At 40.7% G+C, this 18,266-nt stretch overlaps 1 protein-coding gene across 1 annotated transcript in view; it reads right to left on the bottom strand.

Moving 5' to 3' along the window:
- Positions 1-7,317, bottom strand: part of ERI1 (exoribonuclease 1) — a 28,582-nt gene extending 21,265 nt beyond the window's left edge. Inside the window, exons 1-2 of the mRNA XM_037525994.2 lie at positions 7,056-7,317; positions 2,509-2,687 (exon numbers count right to left, since the gene is read on the bottom strand). Of these exons, the coding sequence (XP_037381891.1) occupies positions 2,509-2,687; positions 7,056-7,163 (287 nt within the window). The 5' untranslated portion in view covers positions 7,164-7,317. The remainder of the gene's footprint in view (positions 1-2,508; positions 2,688-7,055) is intronic.
- Positions 7,318-18,266: the final 10,949 nt, after the last annotated feature.

Below are 18,266 nucleotides of genomic sequence, written 5' to 3'. Positions count from 1 at the left end.
TTCAGTGGTTCCCTTCTGCTTACAACATAAAATGCAGACTTTAGCACTGAGTTCCTTCACAAGTTGGCTACCACCTATGATTTTAGTATCATCTTCAAATGTTCCCATTCCCCACGGTATGTGGCATACTGCAAACAAGACATAAGTCACTGCTTCATGTGTGGTACACATTCATGTTCTATAACTTGCACAACAGCTGAAAAAAAAGCCAGACCATGTACTGAGTTGTGTTTGCAATAAAATACCTTCCTTTCTGCTTGGCCCACAAAATTCAAGTGCCACATCTGGAATTCCTTAATTCTTATGTATTCCTATGCTGCACCTGGACAGACCTTCAATAAAGCACTGGTGACTCTGTACTGTGATTGTGTTTTTTCCCAAGAGACTGTGAACTGCCCAAAAAAGGGAATATATCTGTTTTAACTTTGTAACTTCAATGCCTACTACAGTGCTTAAAAATAACCAAGTGTGGCCTCCCTGGTGGTTCAGGGGTTAAAGACACAGTGCTGTCAAGCCATTTCTAGTCATTGCAAAATGAGTTCTGAGTTTGATTTCCAGCCAGGGGGCTGACCCACATGGTGCAGCAGATATCACCTATCTTGCCTGCTGCTCCCCTCAGCAGTGTATTTCAGTAGATCCACCTGCTCTGCTCCACACTCTGTTTCTAGTTATCTTCTCAAGCCCCATACCTCTGGCCTATACCCCAGTTCTTGTATGCATAAATAAATAAATCTTTAAAAATAAAAAGGTGTGGAGGGGAAAAAAAAGGTGTGGAGGGGTTATTTTTATAACCAAGTGCTTGCTGAATGAAGGTATAAACATACATCTACATCTCTGGTTCCCATGCATGTCAGAAGTATTGATTCTCACACCTTAGGAGGACAAAAATTTTGCTAAAGGTTGCACCTTCATAACAGAGTCAGGTAGACATTAGGTAAAAATTCTCTTCACAATTATGACCCAGACAATCTAAAAGGGAAAAATTATACATGTGTACTTTTTAAAAAATAGTAAAGCTCCATTTCGAAGCAAAAGAGGAAGATATGACTTATAAGGGAGTAAGGATTCAGGAGTACTCAGAAACAAAACAGACTTCATCTAGTACATGTTGTCACTTTCTTTCTTAGTGCATGGCAGTTCTACTATCAATAAAAAATTCAAGTTTTCCTGGATTCCATGCACCAAATAAAAAATAAAGTGATTCCGTTTTGCAAGAAATTATTAAAAACTTATGTATACATTTCATTGAAAATACATACACAAACACAAAGCTGGCTAAGCTACACTGTTTTCTCATTCAATACAAGTTTAAACATAATGCACAGTATCATTATGTATATTTTTACTAAACAGAACTAAAACATAAAAAATGTATTTCCTAGTAGGTGATTTCTTAAAATTACCTGGTTTCAAAGGAAATCTCTTTATAAAAACAAAGGAAAATAGTGCACAACAGAAAATTAAAGAAAAATATTTACTCTCAATAAAACAAGATGTAAGGGCCTCCCCAGTGACGCAGCGGTTGCTGGGTTGCAAAGCTGCCCGCAGCCTCTGCAGTGCGGGTTCGTTCCCCAGCCACTGGGCGAGGGTCCCACATGGTACGCAGACCTCTCCTGCCGCCCGCTGCTCCCCTCAGCAGTGTACTTCAGTCAGTCTGCCTGTTCTGTTTCCCGCTCTGGTGAATTCTCTCACCCACCCATGCTTCTGACTGTACCCAGTGCTTATATAAATAAATAAATAAATCTTTAAAAAAAAAAAAAAAACACAAGATGTAATTTTCCAAGAACCAAACAGACAATAACAAAATTTTGAAACAATCTTGATATGTAAGACACATACTTCTATACATTGCTGGTAGATCTTCAATATATTCTTAAACTTCAAATCAAGTATCTTGGTATACCATCTAAAAAGCTGACAGAAATAATCAAGATTTGTACACAAAGAATCTCATATAAGAATTAAATGACAGTCGTCATATGTGGTACACGTTCATGTTCTCTAGCTTGCACAATAGCTGAAAAGAAAGCCAGAGCAGGGCCTCCCCGGTGGCACAGTGGTTGAGCGCTGGGTTGCGAGGCTGCCCGCAGCCTCTGCAGCACCGGTTCGATTCCCGGCTGCTCCCCGGCCACCAGAGGAGGGTCCCATGTGGCGCGCAGACCTCTCCTGCCGCCCGCTGCTCCCCTCAGCAGTGTACCTCGGTCCTTTTGCCTGCTCTGCTCCCCGCTCTGGCTCTGGTGAATTCTCTCACCCTCCCGCGCTTCTGACTGTACCCAGTGCTTGTATAAATAAAATAAAATAAAAATAAATCTTCAAAAAAAATAAAAAGTCTAAAAAAAAAAAAGCCAGAGCATGTATTGAGCTGTGTTTGCAATAAAATACCTTGTGTTAATAATGGTTATTTCTTTATGGTAAGATTGTATTTCTGAATTTTCAGTGTTTCCAAGATTTTTGGCAAGAGTTTCTAGAAAGTTACTTATATAATTTTAAAGAGTTATTTTTAATTACCTGGTTTCCAGTTTGAACTCTGAAAGTTTAGCTCTGAGTTCCTCCTTACTCATCCTATTAATGCAACCATTCGTGATAGCAATCTCTTTGTAAACTGGGTCACTGAAATCACTTGTACTGGAGGTAATGAACTTGGATCCTTTTGTATCTTGGCCATCGAATCTACATCGTTGCTTTTTCTACCAAAAGAAAAGAAACACAGCCACAGTTTAATATTAGTTCAAACATCTTCAAGGTTCAAATCCTAAGGCATCTTTATGTTACATATTTAATGAATAGTGCCTACTGTAGTTGCTGAGGGAGTTAAGTATAGGAAGATATGTTTCCAATACAATTTACCCTTCTCTCCTATGAGTAATGCAGTTCCTTAAAGGCAATGATGCTAAGTAAAAAGAAGCGATGTTGGGATTACAACCACCACAGCACAGAGCTCCAGCTGACCATTTACTAGTAGCATGATCTTGGGTAGCTACTTACTGGCCTTTGATCTTCAGTTTCCTTATCTATAAAATAAAGTAAAATAATAATTATCTCAAATAGTATTTAGTAATGGTAAATAGAATTTGGGAAAGACCATTCTAAGAATTAAATGAGGTTATATATATCAGGCTCCTAATAACATAGCCACTGTGGCTATTAATAATTTTTGTAATCACGCACTGCAGAACAAATCTTTTCACTAATGATATTCTAAAAATGACAAATCAATTTTAAATTTAAAAATGACAAACATTTAAGTTTGTCATAAATCAATGACTTCTGAGAATTTTTTAACCTGATTTTATTTCACAAAGAAAATGTCCAATATAAAAACAAAATGGACTAGAAGGCTAGTTAAAAACTTCCTTGGACGCAAAGAAGGAAACATTCAGTTTCAAAACACAAAAGCTACATATGTACTAATTGGCTTTTGTATGGACAAAAACCTATTTTCTTTTCATAAATCAAAACTGGTGTTAAAACATGACCTGATTCTTATCATTCCCAGTTAGTCCAGAATTACTAAATGTTCCACATGCAATATTACAAATTTTAGGTATGTTGCAGAATTCCCCAAATACTTCAGTTCTTACTATTAATCCATATTAAAGCTTGTTAATTTAGTTATAATTTGCTTCACTGCCCCCATGTGAACTGCAATTACAAATTAAGAAGGGATAACGAGGGCCTCCCTGGTGTCTGTTTCAGTCAATCCACCTGTTCTGCTCCCCACTCTATGCCTGGTGAATCCTTTCACCCAATGAACCTCTGGCCTAGACCCAAGTTCTTGTATGCATAAATAAATAAAATAAAACTTTTTTAAAAAGGGGAGGGGATAACCATAGACAGGCCCACAGTTTCTGATTCAGTTCCTGAATTAAAACTGATCCTGATGATTCAGGGACTCTTTTCTACTTTCAGGTCTTAATTTAATACAACACGTTTATTGGAAAAGTAATACTATGCTAAAATACTCAAGAATTACTTCTATCTGCTTTGAGGAATAGGTCAGTTATTTCAAAGTGTGAACTGTCCACAAATTAAGGAATAATTAAGGTGCTCCCTGCTGACAAATGTATAAACTATTATACTGATCTATGAAAAAGAAAACAATCAGCTTTCCAGAACATTTTAAATTTCTGATAACTGTTACTTTATCACTCAATCTAATCCAGATAATATAGCCTTTGTATCTAAACTTATTTTGAATTTTAAACTTCATCTTCGATGGAAGACTAAAACTAGGTCAACAGGGCCTCCCTGGTGGCACAAGGGTTAACGCGCAACCTATGAAGCAATCTGCAGCCACTGCAGCACCAGTTTGATTCCCGGCTGACCAGGGAGAAACCCTCATGGAGGGACAGACCTCTCCTATCTTGCCCACTGCTCCCCTCAGTAGTGAACTTTGGTCCATCTGCCTGTTCTGTTCCCCGCTCTGTCTCCGGTGAATCCTCTCACCCCCCCCCCGCATCTCTGGCCTGTACCCCAATTCTTGTATAAAAATGAATAAATCTAAAAAAATAATAAAATAAAATTAGGTTAACAACAAATAACAGTTTATCTACCAAAACAGATATCCTGGTTAATTTAAGCAAATTTTCACTTTGGTTAGATTCTCTCTTTGATTCGCTACCTTATCTAAAACTATAACCAAAAAAATTACCCACAAGTAACTCTTAGACTCTGCCAGCTAGGCTATAAAGAATAATTTCTACTAAGAGAGATCTGCTTCCTCTCAAGGTTCAACTCTAGTCTCTTCTTTCAGTCAAGTTTGAGTTACAGTCAAGGTCCCATTCTCAGCGACCAGTGTCCTTCCAAATTTCAGGTCTACATTAATGGTTTCCAAAGAATACTCAAGTCAATACACAAAGGGGCAGGAAGAAAATATTAAAAAACCTACATGGAGTAACCTACAAAAACACAAAATTAGTTTACTTAATAGTACAGTGATGGACAATGGCATCCTCCTCCATTTCTGTGTATCATCTGTCCCATGTCACACACAGTACTGGCCTTATATAGTAAGAGGAGACAGATTCCACAGTAAGGAAAGAAATACCTTCACAGTACTGGGACATTTTTTACTTTCCACGTGTCAAAGTAAGTGGCTGTATGGTTTGTACATATTATCCAAATAAGAGAATCTTTACATAATGGGAAACGACTACAGAAAATCTAATGTACCAAACAAAGATTTACTGTGAGATGCAGTTAGCAATAGAAATTTGAACCAGAACCTGTGTGACAAAGTACTTAAAAGCATTGTTGAACTTGAAATTACATATCTTCATTTACATAGACAGGTATTCCAAAATTGTTTTCCTTTTTTATAATCATGAACTGTTTTCCTTTTCTAAGTTGATAGCTTGATCCTCAGAACTTTTCTTTTTAAAGATTTATTTTATTTATTTATTCATACAAGAGTTGGGGTGTAGGCCAGAGGTGTGGAGGTGGTAAGAGGATTCACCAGAGATAGAGTGCGGGAGCAGAATAGGTGGATTAACTGAAGTACACTGCTGAGGGGAGCAGTGGGTGAGACAGGAGAGGTCTGCTGGGCTCCCTGGCCAGGGATCAAACTTGTGCTGCAGTGGTTGACCATAGCTTTATAGTGCTAAGACTTAACCCTTGCACCATTAAAACCAATTTGGAACATAGGCTTTCAAATGTAATAAAGTATACTCATAACCATATCGCACTTATTAAATATATAAACTTTAAAAAATTATTTTTTAAATAATAATTGCGCCTCCCTGGTGGCACAAGGGGTTAAGCACTGCACTATGAAGCAATTTGCAGCTCTGCAGCGCAAGTTTGATCCCCAGCCAGCCAGGGAGCTGCCCACATGGTGCAGCAGACCTCTCCTGACTTGCCCACTGCTCCCCTCAGCAGTGTTTTTGGTTTGTCTGCCTGTTCTGCTCCCCAATCCGGTCTCTGGTGAATCCTCTCACACCGCCCCGCCCCCCACCTCTGGCCTGTGCCCCGGCTCTTCTATGCATAAATAAATCTTTAAAAAATAAATAGATGAATAATTATTTTGAAACTGACTGATATGATGATGCTATTGACAGTATCTGAGATTGAAGAGAGAGGTGAAGCAGAAGAGTGTTCTTTAGAGAGAAGGGACACTGGAGAGATATTGTTTAAAATGTTATCATTAAGGAAAATGAGAAACTGCAAAGAACCAGAATAACATTCTGGGCAAAAGGAGCATACAAAGATCCTTAACCAGAAAGACTACCCATCCTAAAAGCACCAAGGAAGCCAGGGGACTGGGAGCAAAAGAACTGTTCGCGATGCGATTAGCAAAGACAACAGGAGGCAAGGGCCAGCAGGCAGCAAACTGAAGGGTTAGGAAAGTAGCTCGGTCTTATTCCAGCTCAAACTACTATGCAGAGAACTGACTGCAGATGGAAGATGCAGAAACTAGGGAACTTGCTGAAAGGTGATCAACACTTGTTATTAATAAAAAAATGACCAATATTGGTATTAATTACCGACAATCCACAGCTCCGGTCAACAGTCCTATTAGGATGAAGAAGTTTTAAGACCTCTTTTTTACCATCTTTTCTCTGTAACTATCATCTACCAGTGAGCTGCCAAATTCGTTCAGAAAATCAGTCACATGCTATGTCTACATGAGTAATAAATGGGCAAAAATCAGGGATGAAGCTCCACATAAAAGGCACAATCATCTGTTGGGAGGCAACGGGCTGAAAGACAGTGTGAAGGGACAAAGCTAAGGCATTTGGTACGATTTAAAACAAACAAAACACAACCTACCAATTACAGGTAAGGGCGAGCCTGACACTAACAGCGCGTGCACAGAATGTTGAGGGCAGAATCCCCATTCCGAACTTACAAAAACACGGTCACACACTTCTCCTTTTATTAATTACTCTCCTCCCGAGGGAGCTCAAGGACAACCACCCCACGGCTCCCGGAGCTGGAGACCAGGGGACGCGGTCGGGGTTCGGGTCAAAGGGCACGCAGAGCGCGGATTCGAAGCAGCACCCTGAAAGAAAGGGGCACCCGGGCGCCCCGACAGCGGGGCTTCGCGGGCTCCTCACCTCGGGGTTCTGAGGCTGCGTCTCCTCCCCACACTCCGAGAGCGGCGTCTGCAGTCGCGCGGGAGCCACGGCCTCTCCGCCAGGCTGTCTGCTCTGCCCATCCTCCATGCCAGGTGTCACGTATGCAGGGAACTGCTGGCGCCCGACGCTCGCTCACTGTGGGCCGAGCCCGAAAGCCTCGTCTTTCTCCCTTGAAAAATCACCGGGCTCGCGTTCCCGCGGCGGCGGCCACACAAACTCCAGAGGACACCTCCCACTTCCGGGAGCGTGCGGCGTCCACACGCCGCGCAGGCGCAGTGAGCGGTGCGCGCGGAACGCCAGTGCGTCTGGCCACGAGGGGAGGGAAAATGAGGGGGAGCCGAGGCGCGCGCGCGGGAACGAGCTGCGATTGCCGCCACCGCGCCGCCGAGCTGCACATGTGCTGGCGCTAGACGCTGGCGGGCCCGGGGGAGCGCCGGAGTAAATGCTGTGATCAGCGTTTCCTAGGAATGACGAAGGGGCCCAATAGAGACAGGAGAATTCTAATCCTAGCAGAATATTTTACATTTCCTTACGTCCACTTTCAAGGTTTTATTTTACATTTTTTTTTTAAAGATTTTATTTATTTATTTATACAAGCACTGGGTACAGTCAGAAGCGCGGGAGGGTGAGAGAATTCACCAGAGCCACAGCTGGGAGCAGAGCAGGCACAGGGACCGAAGTACACTGCTGAGGGGAGCAGCGGGCGTGGCAGGAGAGGTCTGCGCGCCATGTGGGACCCTCGCCGGCGGCCGGGGATAGAACCTGCGCTGCAGAGACTGCGGGCAGCTTCGCAACCCAGCGCTCAACTGCTGCTCCACTTTCAAGGTTTTAAATGCCCAGAAATTATCAAGATTTCTATGGCATAACTCCTGTACTGATGATCTTTTTGTTAGAATGTGTTCAGTTCAAATAATATGACTTTTGAGTGCTGATACACAATGGCAGAGAAGTTTAGAAGAACTGCTCATCTCATCTCTCTTTCTTTTAGAAGATATATTTTTCTCAAAGAAATGACTCAATGAACACTACCAGAATCCCCACTATAAAAACATTAATAAATGCTAGTTACAGATTGTTTCACTTAAACTTTTTGTAAAGAAGATTCACAATCAAGAAGGGATCATTTATTTTCTTTGAAAATGATGTGTACTCCAGTACTGTTACCTGTGCCAAGGGGAATTCAGAGATAAAATAACCAACAAACATTTATGGAGCACCTTAATATGTGCCAGGAATAAACATTGGCCAAAAAGAAAAATTGTGTATCCTAGTGGAGACTACAGTCAAGAAATGGAATGCAGACAAGTGACACAAAACAGTTACTGCATGGAGAAAAAAAAAGTAAGGGAAATGTGAGGGGTGCCCAGATGGGGAAGGGAATTGCAGTTTTTATTCTTTTTTTTTTAAAGATTTATTTATGCATACAAAAACTGGGGTATAGGCCATAGGTGTGGGGGAGGGGTGAGAGGATTCACCAGAGAGAGTGGGGAACAGAATAGGCAGATTGAAATACGCTGCTGAGGGGAGCAGCAGGTGAGACAGGAGAGTCTGCTGCCCCATGTGGGTTGCTCCCTGGCAGGCCGGGGATCGAACTCCTGCTGCAGAGGCTGTGGACAGCTTCACAGCACAGCACTCTACTTGCTGTGCCACCAGGGGGGCCCACAATTTTTAAATAGAGTGGTTACTGCAGGCTTCACTGATGGTATACTCTTTGTGCAAAGACCTCTAAGGAGGGTAGGGAGCAGATCATATCTGGGAGAAGAGAATTGCAAGCAGAGCTAGCAACAGAAGGCCCTGAACTGAGAAGTCCTCTGGGGTGTGGAAGAAATGCTTAGTGTTCCATAGTTTCTTTTCATATGTGTTGTCAGCATGCAGGACACCTAAATGTTTTAAAATGTTGACTCTTCTGTCACTTGCCACAGAATATGGAGGGTGATATTAGTGCCTCTGCCTAAGGAAAAAATGTGTATAGTTTGACACCAAAAAGACACCATACACCATGTTTCATGTATGATACAGCCTTAAAAAGAGGTTTTAGAATTGGTTGTTTTTTTATTCTCTCCAGTGGAAAAATTTCCTGCCTTCCTTTTAGCTACAGTGTCCCTGGATCAGTCCCATGTAAGTGATAGATATTTGTGTATTGTTAGATACCAGGATTTGTAAATTGTTCTAGGCTGAACTAAATAGATCACTTTTGCAGAGCTGATGGCTATTTGTTCCCAAGTAGGTTCCCTAATGCTTCCTACTGCCACATGTTATGTTAGTTTTATATGTTTAGGTCTGTAGCTGCGCCTCCTGTTCTGATCTATTAGTTTGTGCTGTCAGTTCTTACACCCAAACCACTTTGTGTTTGTTGCTAGGATCTGTAATTTGTCTCAATATCTTACCAAGCAAGTTCTTCCTCTTTACTGATTGTTTTCAAGACTGACTTGGCTATATATGAATTTTTGATCTTTCACATACATTCTTGGATAAAATTTATAGAATTTGGGAATAAAAAATTGTGATGAAAATTAAATTCACTCGATCAGTTTGAGGAGAATTTGATGTATTAATTTTGAGTCATCCTATTGAAAAGGATGGAAAAAAGTGTAACTTTTTTCAGATCACCTTTTATGTCTTTAAATTTTTATAATTTTCTCCATAGATGTGTTTCACATTCTTGGTTAATTCCTAGAAACATAGTTTTTGTTGCTATTATCAATGGTACATTAGTTTCTATGTGAATGATATACTATGTTTTTAATTTATATTGGTTATTTGTGGTGAGAAAAATACTCTTGATTTTTTTTAATTTCTAAAGTTCTTATGAATTTTTTAAAATGAGTTTTCTTTTTTTAAGATTTATTTTTATTTATGCATACAAGAACTGGGGTGTAGGCCAGAGGTGCGGGGAGTGAGAGAATTCACCAGAGACAGATGGGGAGTAGAACAGGCGGATCTACTGAAATACTGCTGAGGGGAGCAGCTAGCAAGTCAGGAGAAGTCTGCTGAGCCACGTGGGTTAGCTCCTTGGCCAGGGGTCGAACTCATGTTGCAGTGACTGGCCGTAGCTTGATAGTGCTGAGACTTAACCCCTTGCGTCATTTACTTTTTAATGATTTTTTATTCTTTATTCATATACTTCCTTTCTCAGCTTAAGTATATTCATCATGCCTATTTTGAATTCCTGGTTCATTCAATCTAACAATTCTGATTTAGTTGGTATGTCTGATTCAATTTGTTGTCTGCATTTCATGGTATCCTTGTTCCTCCAAGGTGCCAGGTTATTTTGGTGTGTAAGCTCATGTGCTCATGTGAATGTCTGGTAATGTGAGCTGGTAGGAGACCTGTGATCTTCCAGGTGAATTCAAGAAGGAAACCAATGGGTTCAAAGAATGAGTGCTTATCACATCCATTTGTACCCTCTCTATCAATCAACTACTCTATTCAGAATTTTACATGTAATCTTTCCAGAAGTAGCTTTGAGAGACCAAGTCCCCAGTTGATAATCTACCAGCCCTGGAGGTTGGAGTAAAGAAGTCAATGCCTGAGGGGATCTGTGCAGCCTGTTCTTGTTTTCGTTAGCCCCTCTCCCCTACCAGATACCCTAGTACTTCTATCCTAGTGTAAGGCGTGCACAGGCTTGGGATGTTGCTACTGATTACTGCTTTCTGCAGACCTTCTCGTGACTGTTTTGCTTGCCTATGTTGAGCATCACCTCACTGAGGCCCAACCCCCCACCACCACCACTTCCCCCCACACACCTGTCAATTAAAGCCATACCTCCCATACCTTTTCAGGACAGTCTTCAGACTCCCTGGGATTTTCTTATTTTGTTGTAGTGGTGAATGTTCATTTCTGAAATCCATGTTTTCTTAATTCTAGATTCTCTAGGATTCATGAGAAAAGGTGGTAGTTAATGAGTGATGAAGTTACATTATCATTTCTACAATATTGATGTTGGGTTCCAGATGATGGAGTTCGGTGTGTAGGTTTCTTGGGCTTGGCTGCCTCTAGGAAAACTCAGGAGACATTCTCATTCATCAGCACACAGCAAGTTTATTGAGGAAAGGAAAAAAAGGAAAGACACATCCACATAGACACAGACAGGTAATCTTAAAAGACAAGAGCTGCCTTTTTGAAAAGTGTTAAGTGTAAGAAAAGAAATGCCTGCATAGACACGGTAGCTAGGAGAGCTGCCTTTTACCAGAGCAAGGGGTGCTTTTTTTGTTTGTTTGTTTGTTTTTTGGTTTTCTTTGTAGTGAACTTTGATGAAATTATTGTGGAAATTATCACCTTGGAGTCAGATTGAATTGATCTTTTGTGATTAATAATCCTCGCTGCCTCCCACTTCTGGCTGATAGTCTTTTCTGACTCTACCTCAGATTCCTGGAAATGTCCAGGAATCTGAACATTTAAGATTCATTAATTGTCCTTACCCCCACCTCTGGTGTTTGATCCTGTGAGACCTTCCATCCTAAATTTTTCTATTTATACTTCCATCAAGATACATGGTGCTTTAGTTTGCTGGGGCTGCCATAACAAAGTATTCCAGACCAGATTATTTAAACAACAGAAATTTTATTTTGTCATAATTCTAAAGGATGGAAGTCCAAGATCAAGCTGTCTTCAAGGTTGATTTCTTCAGAGGTCTTTCCATGGCTGAGATGGCCATTTTCTCTCTTTCTTCATATGGGAATTAGAACATCAGTGTTTGAGTTTTGGTGATTCACAATCCACCCCATAATATATGACATTTACATTCTGTTTTGGAACTATACTTTCACATTTAATTTATCTTATTTCTCATGTTTTGACTTACTATCTTACCAACTAAATGTCTGGTGCATTCTCATTACTAAATCTCTTGCCAATATTCTAAATTTCTTTCCTTGATAGAACTTGGATGATAATAAATCTGTCTTTCCTCTCCGTACTTGCTCTGAGTTCTTCTCCATACACGCCTTTGAGATCACACAACAAGTAGATCAGTGTCAAATGGTGCTTCACCTGGGTGCAAATCCTCCCTGTCATCCCTACTGTGTTTCTCTTTGCCTTCCTTCTCTGCAGTGTCTACTGCAAACCTTCTCTGCTCTCATCTCTGACTTCCAGACTACTTCCCTACCTGCTCTCACCAGACAACCTCCCTCCTGCTTCACAAAAAATAGAAAGCCTCTGAAGGAAACCACTTTATGTTACCACCGATTCTGCCCACCCATAGTAGATCTTGTGTTTATTTAAAATTTTGATATTTTGTTCATCATGGGTTTTTGCATTAATGTTGACTTACTGGGAATAGTACGCTCATTATTTAAAATAAAATAGTGTTTATGTTCACTACTGGGAACATAACATAAAAATTTCTTAAATTTTTTTTTCAAAGATTTATTTATTTATGCGTAAAGTTGGGGAATAGGCCAGAGGTGTGTGTGGTGAGAAGATTCACCAGAGACAGAGAGGGGAACAGAACAGGTAGACTAACTGAAATACACCGCTGAGGGGGTCAGCGGGCAAGACAGGAGAGTTCTGCTGTGCCATGTGGGTTGCTCCCTGGCTGGCCAGGGATAGGACTCCTGGTGATAACTTCACAGTGCTGTGCCTAAGCCTTTGCATCACCAGGAAGGCCCTCTTAAATTTTATGCCCAAGGTGGGTACCTCAGTTGCTTCACCCTGGTCCCAGTACTACTGCATTCATTCATTCTCCCTTCCATCCTTCATTTTTCTCAGTGAATACCACCACATGATTTCTGAATTCCCCTGCTCTCCTGCCTTCTGGGGAATCTTGCATTTGCAACATCCAGTTTTCCTTCTGTATTTTCAATCTTTCCGTGTAAATGGAACTTTCCCTTTGTATTTAAATGAACTCATTTCAAAATTTTCCAACCTAAAAAACCAAACCAAACACCAAGCACTTCCCTCAGGCTCAAAACCCTTATACCTATAACTCCCTCTCTCTCTCTACCTCTCTCTTTCTCTTCCCCCCACACACTCCCCCTCAACCCCCACCCTTCAGAGTTAAACCTTTTGAAGGAATTGTCTCTTTTCCCCACATCTCCATTCACTACACAATGCACTCTAATTTGAATTCCTCACACCCTGTCCATGACCTTTACTTCTCCATTAAGGTCACCAAATATTTCCATGTGATTAAACCCCATAGGCTCTTGTCAGAGCTCATCTTATATGACCTTTCATCAGCCAACATTGTTGGCCATTTTTTATTAACAGAAACTCTTTCTTTGGTCTCTATGGCAACATGCTTTCCTGGCTTCTTTTCTTTCTTTCTGACTATTCCTTCTCAATCACCCTAGTCAGTTACCTTTCTTATAGTCAGTCATTTAATTTAGCATTTCTTTCAGGGCTGAATTTTAGAACTTCCTCTTGTCTTTTATATTCTTTCCTCAATATAGCTATTCACCCTAGGTTATCTTAACAATTTTCTTGCTGTATTTACCATTCATTTGCCAATGACATAATATTCCATTCAAGAACATAATTTTGAGCACCAAATCCACATAACTGCCTGTTCATGACCACCTCAAGTTCACCCTATCCAACAGTGATGTTGGGACTCAAAGGAAATCATCCTGTACCTCTGAGTTCTTCTAGGCTATCAAATAATCAAACAAGCATCAGACTGATTAATAAGAGGAAAAGTGACAGACAATTTAATAATAGCATGTACATGTTCAGAATACAAGGAGATATGAATGCATGCTCATGTGCTTTAGCTGCATCTTAAATAGCTTACCTAAGAAAAGAGAGGTTGGGTAAAGAAAGAGGAAGTCAGGATATTTACTGAGGAAACCAAAGTTACTTTTGCTTCTCTATTGAGAAGAGATAAAGGCATTAGGTCTTCCTGTGACCTTGCTACAGAGAGAACTTTAGATTGAAACCTCAAAAAGTAACTTCCACCCAGCCTTCAGAGTCCACACCCTCATGAAATAAACCTCTTTTCAAAGATCTATTTCGGGGTGACAGGTTTTTGCTCCCCTGCAGTGAACTCAATCACCTTCCCACCCAAACCTATCACTTTGTTGTTTCTTTTCTCAGTAAACCTTTTAACAATCCACAGTTGATTTTTCATCATCTTCATTTTCCTTAATCCATGAGGCTGTAAGGCTCAGAATGATCTGAGTTGTGCTTAGCTCTATAAGCAGATTTGTCATGCAATACCTTCTTTATCTTTGCATACTTAACTTTTTTTTTTTTTGCATACTTAACTTTTTTCAGTACCTTAACATATTATGCTAGTCCCCATCTCAAGGCTCTTCCTAGTTAGTTTCTCTCATTCTTAATCAGAAAATATTCTTCACTTCTCTAAAATGTTTCTCCTAAATTGTGTCTGGGCTGAGCTAAGAACAATGACACAAACCTGCCTTTAGGATTTTTGACCTAGCAGTTTAATTTAATGCATTATGCCTCATTCCTCGGGACCATGGTAATGGGTTGCTTAATGCTTAATGAAATATTTCAGTTTCCTTGCAGGGTGTTGATAACAAAATTGTCTGATGTACACCCAAAATTGTCATTTTAAATTGGTAAGGCAGAAAAGAACAACTAGTCCAGGAATGCATCAATTGTTTTGTGATCAACTGCCCCTAGACTGCCCAGCCCCTTCCCAGACCTGAGAATGAAGAAACTCTCTCTATGACCTGAATGTCCCTGCATTCCTTTCTTTCCTATATAATTTTCCTTCACTTGTCACATGGGGAGACAGCCTTTTACTGACTCTGCCCTTCCCTGATGTGGCACCACTTGCTAATAAAATGCTTCTTTTGTAGTAATAATCTTGTGGTTCAAAGTTTGGTCTTCTGAGTGTGAGTGATATGACTCAGGTTGATAACAAAATCCCCAAATTTTGTTGGATTCTGCCCTTGTAGCATCTGAACCTCTCTGTGCCATGTTTCCTTAGAATAAATATTTGACTATGAAAAAGACACTAAATAGCAGTGAATTAAGTGATATAGAAGTTTATTTCTCTCAGAAGGTAGTGTTTGGCTCTACAATGCAAAGATGTCAAGGGCCAAGGATCTTTCTACCTTCTTGTTCCACCATTTCTAGCTGTTGTTCTCATTCCTAAGTTCCAGACAGCTTGGCATTCTGTGTGTATTCCCAGTCATTGAAAGAGGGAGGAATTAGAAAGTGAGATTATGCGTTTGCTTTAAGGTCATGCTTAGAAGTCATGCACATTATTTATGCCCATATCCCATCTGTTAGACTTGGTCATATGACCACACACTACTTGCAGAAGAGGCTAGGGAAAATGTCCTGGTTCTGTGAGCACTTAATTACAGACGAAAGTCTCTTGTTGTAGAAGGGGAGATCAAATACTTGCACAACAAACTGTTTTAGTCACAATCCTTATGAACGTATATTTAGGCACACCCTTCTCCTGCACATCAAGCACACCCTTCTCCAAAAGAGGTAACCAGAAAATGTTGGAGTCGGGCTAACTGTCACTGCCAGAAGCCAAATGAACAGAGATAGGAATTGAATCTATAACATGTGTTTTATTGTTAGAAAACCGATGATCTGAAATAACAGGGTTATTTTACTTCAAAAACCCATTCTCAAGCCGGCCTTTTTCTAATGAACTGAACAAAGACAGCCATAAAGTGAACCTCCCACCACCAGCTGCCTGTCACAGTTGGTGCCTGGTCTTCATCATGTCCCAAGAGTTTGTTGTCACCTCCTTGGTCATCTTGACTGTAGAGCCTGTTTTCCTGGGCCTGGAAAAAGCATCCTGCTTTCCTGATGGTGTCACTGTCCAGAGCTATCTGATGGCATCACTGGGCAGAACTTTCAGTCCAAAATAAGAGTTTAGTTTAAAGGAAACAAATTATTAATCACGTAATGTTTGCAGGTAGCCTATGTTGTGTATATGTGCAAATTCTGATTCTAGGTATGCGCCCTTTCCTTTCTCCTTAGCCCCTCTCAGTAACCCCCAAGTCCCATTCCGCTGATGCCTCCAGTTCAAGGTCTGTGATGGATGGATGATTTGCAATCCTCTCCCTCAGCTTAGATGGGGCTCTTGATGGTTCAGTCACTTATATACCAAAATAGAAATTATTTGCTCTGACCATTGTAGGAAAACTCTGTGTGGCAGAGAGGGGTCAGTGTTGCCTCTCCAAGCTCTCAGGCTAGTGCTCTGCAACCTACAGCCTATTGCAAAATGGGGAGAAGGTGAGGAAGGGGGTGGAGAGTGGAAGGGGTTTTAGGCTCCAGAGCATCAACCCAGAACTCCCTTAATTTTTTTTTTCTCTCTCTCAGCTCTTCCTTTTCTCACTCCCTATGTAAATAAATCCTGTTTATAATGTTTCTCTCTGTGTGTTCTGCATTCTAATCACAGAGGTAAGGACCCACCAACCAGATCATCCTGTTAGGAGAAAAGAATGTTCTGAGCTAATCCCATACAGGCTTTGTGGACCCCACCCCCACTCCAGACCAAAGTCATCAAGACATTGGGAAAGACAAATCCCATCACCACCAAAGGGAAGGTGACTGGGACCTGAGGGTGGAGTTAAGCAGCCAGGTTGGGTATAAAAAACCGAACACTTGGGCCTTGGGGTCTCTCGCTCTGTTGCTTGCCTCCTGGCTTCAGGGCTCCTGGCTCACGGCCAGCTCTCAGAGTGCCATTTGGGATTCCTGATCGCAGATCGGATAGGACGCATTTAAAACTTTGTCTCCCACTTTTCTCCCTGAGCTGTACATTTCCTCATTTGCCCTTCCCTTGTAAATAAACCTTTTATTAACCATTTGCGTGTGCCTGCAGTAAGTATTGATAAGTCCTTTTAAGAGCGCAGGTGAGGACCCACAGTCAGGCAACCCATTTTCCATTTTGTATCGGGGCTGCCCTCTAACAATCCCTTTTACCCTAGGTTTGCCCCTTTTCATGGTCATACACAGAGCATGAGAAGAGCAGAACTTCAATAAGACTGCATATGTGAAAAACAATAAGAAGGATGGAAAACATAGTCTCTGGCCCATAGAAATAACCAATTCCTGGTTGACAGGGACTGAAAAGACTCTGTACCTAAACTGCTTAACTTCAACGGTGGTAAACACTTTCTGTTCTTGGGGGGCTGGGGAGGACAGAAGGGTGTCTCCTCCATTTTTGTCTTCTGTGACTCCCACCTGATAATATGCCTTTCTCTTCTATTTGCTTGACATTTGCAGAGGGGCAAAAATCTGCCACCCCAAAATATGTATTTGGCAAAAGGTTAATATGGTGGGAGGGGCTCTGAAGGCTGAGTGGAGCTTTCTTTTGAAAAAGACATTTACATGTAAACTTGTCTTGGTAAGGGTGCTCCTGCGCTGTAATAGGAAGACCTAATCTCCTTATCTGTTTTCAAAGGAGAAGACAAAACTTAAATGTTCATATCTTTGTTTACTGTGTCTTCCTTGGTAAACTCCCTAATTGACCTTCCCTTTTCTTGCTCTTCCCCAACCTCCCTTAGCTAAGCTATTTAAGATGCATCTGAAGCCATATGGTTAGTTATTCAGTCATGCTGGTCTTTCCTGTGGATGCAGGTGCACACTTCATTATTAATCATTTTATTTTTATTTTTTCACCTTTTCTCTTATCAATCTGATACATGTTTGAATATTTGCCAGCCTAGAAAAACCCAGAGGAGACCTGGATGGTTTCCTTTACACCCCAGCAACATAGATCCTTTGCTACATAAAACATTTGAAAGTTTAAAAATTTTGATTCAAAAAAATAAAATTAAATTAAATAATAAAAAATAAAATTAAAAATAATAATACACACAAAAAATTTGATTCACTTTTGTTATAAATATGAATCAAATAAATAATTCCTTGTTCTTTTAGTTTCTCTTCTTTCATGGCATTTTTGCAATTGCTCAGAAACATTTGTGTTTCTAAGCACACGAGTATAAATCATGCCCTATGTTATCCTGAACACAAAACAAGAGTCCCCTCCCCTTACCTACAGCATGGGGATGTATAGTGTTGTTGCTAAGTAAAGATCACCCTCAATGACAGGAGAGGTATGTACAGATTTTCACTCTTTTGTTAAATAGATTGTCCAAAACACTATTTAACACATATTTATATGTTTTTGTTTAAATGGACACTCTTAGGGGCCTCCCTGGTGGCGCAAGGGGTTAAGACGCAGCACTATGAAGCTATCCGCAGCCACTGCAGCAAGAGTTTGATCGCAGGCCAGGGAGCACCCCACAT

Source organism: Talpa occidentalis, unplaced genomic scaffold (assembly GCF_014898055.3).
Source record: "Talpa occidentalis isolate TD23 unplaced genomic scaffold, MPIMG_talOcc4v2.1 talOcc4.4, whole genome shotgun sequence".
NCBI classification, from domain to species: domain Eukaryota; kingdom Metazoa; phylum Chordata; class Mammalia; order Eulipotyphla; family Talpidae; genus Talpa; species Talpa occidentalis.
This window is presented reverse-complemented; position numbering and strand designations above follow the sequence as displayed.